This window comes from Cottoperca gobio, chromosome 15, assembly GCF_900634415.1.
Source record: "Cottoperca gobio chromosome 15, fCotGob3.1, whole genome shotgun sequence".
NCBI lineage: Eukaryota > Metazoa > Chordata > Actinopteri > Perciformes > Bovichtidae > Cottoperca > Cottoperca gobio.
In genome coordinates, this window is record NC_041369.1 from 21,081,004 (window position 1) to 21,091,051 (window position 10,048).

Sequence of the window (10,048 nt, forward strand, 5' to 3'; positions counted from 1 at the left end):
CATTCATTCATTCATTCGTGGGGACGGTTTACTGTTTGTTCTCACACGATTGCTTAAAGAGATGTATAATAACATGTGTAAAAGAAGTGGAGTGCTCTTTTGTTACATTATACCAGAGTAAAATCACAGATACACTGATGTTTGTCTGGAAAACACGGCAGGACTGTAGTTGTATGTAGAAATCTTACGTATTTTACTTCAAAATATCAATAAATAATCTGGACATTAAATATCGTGCATTAAATTGCAAATAGAGATGCAAGATCAATCTCTACAGGCAGAATTAGACCTAATAAACAAGAGTTATATATATGAATATGTGTCATATTTTGCTGTTGCTGCCATAACACTATTCCTATTCCTCTCTGCACTTCCACGCCTCTGCAACAAGTTGCTGACCCTTCTCTGAGAAATGTGTAAAGACGTATACACAACAACAAGCTGGCACTTCTATCACTCAGTTTTAAGTTTCTCTGCACACTTTATGTTCACGTTTGTACATCGATCCTGACCGTGTCCCACAACCTGCAAACGTTCAGACGTGATCCCGTCTGTTAATGTGTCGTAAGCGCTGCCATGTGCCAGTTAACCTAATCCCTCATTTATTTGGAGGTAACCCAATATCAGTCAATATCGGGCTCTTAGTGTCCACCACTTCTCCCCTCCCCCCCCCCACCACCCCCCTCCCCTCTACTCCCCAAAAATGGCCCACTAAAACGCCCCTCTTTATCAGGCGCTGCAACCCCTAAAGCTCTTATATAAATAAGATTAGTGTCGCGTTTGAGCGTCTGGGAATAAGAGGTGTAATATCTGATGGTTTTATATGCAGTATTATTGTTATCCCTTCTTAGTCGGGCTGATACTTTTCTCTCTCTCTCTCTGTCCTCTCTCTCTCTCTACTCTGTGTCTCTTCTTCTCTCCTTCTCCTCTCTCTCTCTTGTTTTCCCTATATATCTATACTCTCTATATATCTGTATCTATATACTCTCTTATCTATCTGATCTATATCTCTTAATGTATATCATTATATAGTGTCTCTCTTATTCTCTTATGTCTTCTCTCATGTCTTCTATGTTGTCTCTCTCTCTCTCTGTCTCTATATCTCTCTTCTCTCTCTCTCTCTCTCTCTTCTCTCTCTCTCTCTCTTCCCTCTCTCTGTCTCTCTCTCTCTCTCTCTCTCTCTCTCTCTCTATCTGTCTCTCTCTCTGTCTCTCACTCTTCTCTCTCTCTCTCTCTGGTTCTCTATTCTTCTCTCTCTCTCTCTCTGTCTCTCTCTCTCTCTGTTGTCTCTCTCTGTGTCTCTCTCTGTGTCTCTCTCTCTGTCTCTCTCTCTCTCTCTCTCTCCCCTCTCTCTCTCTCTCTCCTCTCTCTCTCTCTCTCTCTCTCTCTCTCTCTTCTCTCTCTCTCTCTCTCGGTCTCTCTCTCTCTCTCTCTCTCTCTCTCTCTCTCGTTTGTTCATTCGTTTATTCCTTCCCTGGGTCCCTCTCTCCAGATTCAGACAGTATTATGAGGAGCTAAGCTGGAATAAAGCGCCCCGGCATCAAATGTTCATATTGTTCTGTTCTGTCTGTCATACAATCTCTCTCTCCCTGCTGCTCTCTCTCTCTTTCTCTCTCCCATGTAAACCCTTCTTGTGGATTTTGTGTCTTTTATGCGATCTCTCTGCTCTCACTCACACACCTCACTATCATTTCACCGTATTGCCTCCTCTCCTCCTCGCCTGTTTTAATCTTCTGCTGCTCTGTTTGTTATCAATTAGGAAGCCTCACTCATATCTAATTGAGGGGCCATGTCCTCGTTCACAGAGGCTGAATTAGCCACCTCAGTCCTGGGAGCCGATTTAGGTTCTTTTGAGGCCATTTTGTTGTCGGCCATTTTCACATTTCCTCCTAACTCCTCGCCACAGAGGGCAGGCACCACACTATAATTACCCAATCTGTTCCCATTCATACTCTTCAATTTCAGCACCTCTCTCTCCTTCATTCTCTTATACTCCCCCTCTTTCCTTTCCTCAATCCCTCTCTGCTCCCACCTCTTTTGGAAACCAGCACCCCCGCCTCTTTTTCTTTTCCTCCGGGGGTACAAAAGCTGGGTTACAATATGGGGGTATTAGGGCCGGGTGCAGGCTCAGCTGGGGGGTGGCTTTAGCCAGCTGAGGGTTATCCACGGCGAGCCCTGAGTCATGGCGCTGATGTCCTGTGATGTTGCTGAGGCGGAAGACTTTCCTTAACACGCTGTACCCTTTGATGGGCCCTCAGGCCCTGCACTCGGCCTGAGGAAACCCTGCGACCCTGTGCACCCCCTCGTTGGGTGCCAGGATGATGTGATTCTCTCTGTTCAATCAATTAAAGAGTGATTCTTCTCTTTCAAATTTAAAATGGTGCCTCAGTCTTTTTTTAATTTGTACAATGTATCGTTTAATTAGTTATTTATCACATTATGTACATGTTGTCCCTTCACCAGCACCCTGCTCCTCGGTGCTACTGGGAGCTGACCAGTGTATGTTCTGCTGGTTATGGACGAGCTCCACTGGAGCAGCCGTGGCATCATGCTGCTGGTTTACATCCCCAGTCATCAGCCTGGTTCATATCAGGACTTGCTCTTTTTAAACTAAACATCTTTTACATCATAGAAATTTAATTTGATATTGTATATCTGGTATGCATGTAATCTAACGGCTCCTCTATTTCCTTTGTGCATTGCATTGTGGGAGAATAGTGCACATGAATATGTTTGGTATGCATACTTATCCTCAGTAGATTTAGTGTAAACACTTTACATACTCAACCTGCTTAGAATCAGTGCATAGTACACAGTACTTGTCCCTCACAGGACAATAAAGATTCAAATGGAATTGAATCTAATTTATTAAAACTACAGTTTGAGAATTAATTTCTTTGTTTCAGGTATTTTAATACATGCATTGACCTTACCCTTGCTTGTAGCCCAGAGCACCTTATACAAACAGGAGCAGCTGTCTGATGCAGTGTGGTTATTAATGAACAGTATGGCAGCGTGGAGCTTTAAATCAGCCACCCTCAGACATCATTTAGCAATATTATCTTTCTTTATGGCCCTGCAAGACTCAAACAGAGAGATACAGAGGATACATGCTGTTTCCAATATTGTCGCAGGCTGATATAGTAATGTGCTCGGCTGGATATGTTTCTCTGTAAAGAGAGAATACCAGCGTTTCTGAAAGGTGAACAGTCCCTCGCCTCCTTTCCCACTTTTGAAATGTGACAGATAACATCCTCCCCAGTTCAAAAACGGAGAGACGAGGGTGTGAGGGGGGAAGGGGGGGGGGGAGGAGGAGGGCGTGAGCAGGCTGATTTCAAAGTTTTTGGGAGGAACCGGCATTTCATCCAACCGGTGCGCTTTCTGATGTTGGGCTTCAAACAGCTTTCTGTCATTTCATCTGTTTCTTCTCTCTCCTGCCAAAACACCGCCCCCACCCCTCGAAAAAAGAAAAAGAAAAAACCTATTGTCATCGGAGCCTAGATTCATTTTAGATTAACGTTCATGTTTCTTTCTTTCTTGCATTTCCTTCAAAGGACCTCCATTATGTTGCCAGCGATAAAGGCGAGCTGGTGCTAGCGGATGTGGCCAAGAGGAAAGCTAATGAAATCGAGGCCCAGACCGTCACAAGCAACGGTAAGAAAGGAATCATAATGTCCCACCAAATGTGGCTGGTTATTTCTCCTTGCATCTGGAACGTGGGGGGGGGGGGTGGACTCCTGATAACCTCAGTTACTCAACCACTCCGATGCACTTTCCTGATATCTAACAGACGCCGGGTCTTTTCTCAGGATCTCACGCTCGTTTTATAACACAAAGGACAATTAAATCAGATCAGGTAATGTTCATGTCCAATGAATGCAACCTGTTGCCTTCTGTTGGAGACGATATCGTCTTCAGTGATGATTGAATGTGAGATACTGAAAGTTTTTATTACATGTTTGTAAAAATTAAATGAAAGTGTAAAAATCAAGCGTTACAGAATCAACTAGCACGAGATGGATGTTTTTCTCCCTACATTTAATTCAAAAGTGTTGCGATATAAAGTGTTTAGCTTTTAATAATAAAGTCTTTGTTATCAGACTAATTAAATACATCACAACAAAGTTTTTTTGAGTAAACCAGCGACGGGAGGGAAACCAGCGAAGGCCCATTTTTTTGTCATTTCTTCAGGCTGTGCTGCTCCCCTTTGACAAACACTCCCGAAAGCACATACCAGAGGGGATCAAGCCGAGTTCCTGATTACACACACACACACACACACACACACACACACACACACACACACACACACACACACAATTCTTCACAGAGGCTTCAAGGGCCAACGGGTGAGTAGAAAACATTCAAATTTGTGAGGGAACTAGATGAACATGTCTGATGAGTCCTTCATTGGTGCTTAAAACACACCAGAAGGCAATGTGCTTGAGCGTGTGTGTGTGTGTGTGTGGTGTGTGTGTGTGTGTGTGTGTGTGTGTGTGTGTGTGTGTGTGCGTGCGTGCATGCTCTCACAGACAGCCAAATGAGGCGAGAGAGGTATTTAACTCCACTGTATAAGGTCAGACCCCTAAGGCTGAGCGTCTGTGTGTTTGTTGGTGAATGAGAATGAGCGTTTGTGTAACTATGAGGCCTGTTTATACGCAGTTTCTTTTTTTATAACACGCACACTCCTCCTCATAAGCCTCTTAATTATGTCCTAGATGATTTACCTTCATCACCTGCAGCATGTCCTATCCTTGGACAACAGCGCTGCAGAGAAATAGGGATATGTGATGCTCCATGGGGCAAAGTTACCGCCGGTGTTAACTAGCGTACTGTGTGCTGCAGCATTAGCCTGCTGTTCCTGTGTTTCATTCATCACATTCAGCAAGTTTCAGTTTTCACTTTCAGCACGTTGCTTTGCCGTCCTACAGCTTTACAGCTTCGGTTCACTCTCACCGCTCTCATGGCGTCGAGTGAAAAGAGATTTAACTTCGTCAGGTGGATAAAAACATGACGCCAGATGGATTATAAAGAAATGAAAAGCTCTATAAAACTTCTAGATACAGAAATAAACAACTTAGAAGGTGAAGATGTCATTGTTGTGTTTTCAACTTGTTTGTGGGCCCCGAGTAGATCACATGTCAGTTAGTGCAGATTTAATAGACACGCATAAAGAAATGTAACAAACACTGAAACATCCTGATTCTGAGAACTGAGAACTGATTTCATTAAATAATGATCAATGTGTGTTAGACTGCACGGGAAGAAAGCCTTTTATTCCAGCTCTTGTACGATATATACAGTATGCACGTTATATATTGTGTGTGTGTGTGTGTGTGTGTGTGTGTGTGTGTGTGTGTGTGTGTGTGTGTGTGTGTGTGTGTGTGTGTGTGTGTGTGAAAGAACAGTAGAGCCAGGTCATAAATAATGAGTGGCGTGCTTCAAGCAGGTGTCTCGCTTTACACACACACACAACACACACACACACACACACACACACACACACACACACACACACACACACACACACACACACACACACATACACCCTCTGGCATGGCCATCACACCCCACCAGGATCAGCTCTGACTCCCATGAACACACTACTTATACTGAACCTTTTACACACGACATTTACCTGAAATCTTTAGTTACTTTACAGGAAAATAAAATATGATATATTTAACGTTTTTTATTAAAAACACACATGATAAGCTTATAAAATACATTTAAACACCTTCCCACCTCTTTGGCCTTTGACCCGTAACGTAGCAGCAGACTCCTCGTCTGCACCTCTCGGATGGACTCAACGACCGTTCTTTAAATTAGCTCAACCTCAATAATCAGTAATGCAACTTACACATTCATGCATTAGTCAGCCAGTCAATCAAATATTAATGTCATATATAACTAGAAGGGCACTCTGAGCGTGCAGACCTCTGCCAAGGCTGTTTCCTTAAGTGAAAAATAATGCGTGTATCCGCCCCCGGATCCAGATCTGCTCCAACATTTAATGCAGCGGATCCGTATGTTCTAAAATCAGGCCAGTCGTTGTTTATTTACGTTATCCTGCTGACAAACTAATAAACAAACCAACAAACCGAAACGGAAACATAACCTGGAGGTAATAATACATCACTCAAAGGGGATCTTCTGCAGAAACAGTAGCTTTTCATTTAGCTAATAATACTTTTGTACTTTACTCAAGAAGGATTCATGAAGGGTTAAATGTAATAGGGTATGTTTACACTTAAGTAAAGGATCTACGGCTAATGTGAAGTTTACTTTAGTTGTGTTTAAGTTCTACTACGATAAAGCAGAAACAATTTATAAACAAAGCTACAAAATGATGAATCTCGTATTAAAACAAACCCAGCAGCGTATTAAACACGGCTCCTTAAAGCAAAGCAAACAACTAATATGTGTTCTCTATTCTGGGATATGTGCATCTAATAACTAAGCAGCCAGTTCAGCCCTAATCCACAGTTCTTACTGCGCGCTTACCAACACAGACATTGGCTCACAGGCTTTTCAAACACAAGTTCACGTTGCAGCTTCAGGAACCTCTGGCCCAGACTGACGACGTTTGAACACACACACACACACACACGCACACACACACACACACACACACACACACACACACACACACACACATGATGTGAAATGTGTTTGTTCTCAGTCATAGTCACACAGAACAGCTCACATTCAGAACAGCCCTCAGAGTCATATGTGCAGTTGGGTGTGACATGGGAAGCACAAACCTACTTGTAGTAGTCGGTCGTCAAACAGAAATTAGAAAAGTGTCCCAACGCATCCTGCTGTTTCCCTATGCAAACATTAACTAGGTCAACTTCTTGTTATGAAGACAAATACACACATTTACTGCACACACACAAAGCAGACATTTTACACTCTTAAACTTGAAGTTGGATTTGCTTGCAGCTCCGTACGACACGGCACCAGAACTTAGTTCAAATGCAAAGTAATGACAATAATATTGATCCTTTATTGATGCTACTGACTCCTTTTAAAGCTGCACTTATACCTACAGATAATCCTTCCATGTGCATAACAATCCTGTGTTGAAATAGAGTTTACTTTGAGTTTTCTTCTGTGAGCGAGCAGCTCAGATCCAGGTGGGAGCTTGATGTAGGGCTCCTGCTCCTCTGCATTGAACGTCTCCTGTTAAGGTGATTCAGGTTTCCCATCAGGAGGATTCCTCCTGGTTGCTTTCCTGTGGAGGTATTCCAGGCACGTCCAACTGGGAGGAGACCCCGGGGCAGACCCAGCACACGCCGGAGGGATTATATCTCCCACCTGGTCTGTTATCCCCCAGGAAGAGACTGTGGATGTTTGTGCTTCTTTGCTTAACCTGCTGCCACCACGACCCAGATGTGGATAAGTAGCAGAAGTTGGATTTATGGACACCTGCTTCGTGTTGAACTCACACACTCAACAGTTGTGTTGAAGCAGTAGGGGGTTTAATGCCTTGCTCAAGGGCAAATTGACAGAAATAGTTGTCAGAGAGGAATTCCTTCCTTATCTGATTTACCTACAGTTTACCAGTCAGTCAGCGACGGGAGCAGCGACCACAGGGATTAAGCATATGTTCTAGTCTATTGCTCAGTAGGTTTCAGCTCCGGTCATCAGGATTGGGAGCTCTGCTGGTTTTTATCGCCGCCATTCAATCGGATGTTATATTACACGTGTAATTAACTGGTAGCACAGACAACCAACCAGCTCTTGAGGAGCAGGAGAGAGAACAGCTGATCTAGGCCATCGCCACCCTCGATTATCTCATTTCACTTCAAGGAAATCATAGAAGGGAGTTGAAAAGACGAAACATTGGAGAGAAGAGCGTATCTTACGCTATTGTTTGGATGATTTTTCACTTGTTTTCTCAATAACAAATGAACCAATACCAGATCTGCTGGTTCCTTTATGGGTGATGTCTTGGATTGGGCTTCATATTTCTATGCACCGCTCCTCATATTTATGTGCATCCATTGTAAACGCTGGCGAACAGAGATTGTGCCTCGCTTGTACACGCACACACACGTACACGTAAACACACAATGGAGGACACACATTTCAGCTTAGCAATGGTCCCTTTTTATAACGGCGTTTGGAAATCGCTTATAGCTGTCTGGCTGACAAGTGTGTTGATTTGGATAGATACGGCTTTGTGAGAGGCAGAGTGGCGAACAAGTGCGAGGGAAGGCGTCTTTCTCCTCCTCTCTATCTCTTTTTCTTTGGAGTAGCGTTTTTTTTTGCCAGGAGGAGAAGCCAAGTTGTTTGCCTGATCGTTCTGTCTCCCCCTCACAAAGGCTGATGTGACTGCGGGGCCTTTCAATGGGCAAAGAGACAAGAGCTTTATCTGAAGATCCACGTCTCCACCTCCTCTCTCTCTCTTCGTCTCTCCTTTCTTGGTCGTTATGGTGAAAGCCTGTTAGCTCCGGTGTGTGTTGAAGGAAATCAGCGTTTGTTTCTATTCCCCTCTCAGCTCCGCCGGTGCTCTGATCATCACTGCTTGACTTCTCGGCTCAATTCAGAAACTTCACCGGCATGACATGTTTATAAGAGACATGATTGTCAAGGTGTGACGCCCCAATTAGTAAAAAGCCTACAAACAGCTGTTTATAAGAAGCACATGATATATCTATCGTACGTTGATACAAATATTATGGACAGAAATCTGACAAAATAAAAGCTTCCGATCACTGCCAATAAATGAGATGTTCATCATCAGGTAATACTGTAGAGCATGCACTATAGAAGAGATGAATGGAAGAAACAACCGGAATAAATACATGCAAATGCTTCCATTCAGGGCGTGAGTGGTCGCTGCTGTATGATATCACGTGCTGTGACCTTTGCAACGTGTCGGAGCACAAGGAGAAACTGTTGCATGAAAGTATAAGTATATATATGCATACGACATGTTTCCCTCACCAACGTTTTTACCTTGTATTGTGTGAATGTTTCTCTGTTTGTCAAAGTGGAAACATCTCAACAAGGTGATTACAAATATAAAACACTCTTCTCTTTAATAGGACACACCGAAATAACCATGTGCAGCCAATTAGTTTTAGAGGTCACATTGTGTGTATAAGCAAAGGCTTGTTGTTGATTGTAGGACAAACACAACGGCGTCTGGAAGGTTCAACATTTGGGGAATAAGTATTGGAGCAAAACACACATCATGGAGACGAAATAAGACTCCAGGCAACTGTGCAAAAAGAAGAAACGCACAAGTCAGGATACAGGAAGAGTCACACTGTGTTCGTTAAAGAGAGTTGTGAATTATCATTCTTTCATTTCATTCTCAGGTGAAACCGTTACATCCTGATCTCTGTTTGTGTTTCCTAGAAGATCCTCTGAGGAGCAGAGATGTGGCGTGTGCTTCCAGCCTCGGGGACAGACGGCCCGACGCGAACCAGAGTGCAACAGCACCTTCGTGCACAGACGCAACACAGTGAGTACCATGTGCCGCGTGTTTGTGTGTTTAAGCTCTAAATAATCTGTGCGTCTGTTTTTATTATTACTGTTGCACATTTTATTTCTTTAAACCTGCAATAACTGATTTTTGTGGCCACTAATATTTATACTTTATCATCTTTTTAAGTTGATCTGTTGAACTTGTTAGCAAACAAAAGTATTTATTGTAATAAAGTAAAGAAATACCAAAGAAAGATGCTGTTTGCTGCTGAGCAGGTCGTGCAAAGTCTTTCTTTTAACTGTAAAGTTTTGGGCCGGACAGTTACAGCTACTTTAAATCAACACTAAATATGTAGTTCAGCTATAAATGAAGGCCAGACAGACGCTGTGTGCCGAGGATTCACTGTTTTACTTGTAGTTGTCATCTCCGCTCCCACAGTGATTCACAATTGTCTGCATGTGAATCGTATGAGAGCGTCTGTGGCCAAATGACCCAGCTGCAGCCTAAAAGCCTTCACTCCCAGTGACATTTCAAATGTCAAAGCCACATCAGTTCCGGGTCTTACGCTTCCAGCCATCCCAACGCTGAACCCAGAGCCACATTTAA

The 10,048-nt window shown here is 43.2% G+C and overlaps 1 protein-coding gene across 1 annotated transcript in view; it reads left to right on the plus strand.

Annotated features, from left to right (window-relative positions):
• wdpcp (WD repeat containing planar cell polarity effector) overlaps positions 1-10,048 on the plus strand; it is a 67,828-nt gene that overhangs the window by 52,806 nt on the left and 4,974 nt on the right. The window contains exons 14-15 of the mRNA XM_029450251.1: positions 3,555-3,654; positions 9,373-9,478. Coding sequence (XP_029306111.1) covers positions 3,555-3,654; positions 9,373-9,478 — 206 coding nt within the window. The remainder of the gene's footprint in view (positions 1-3,554; positions 3,655-9,372; positions 9,479-10,048) is intronic.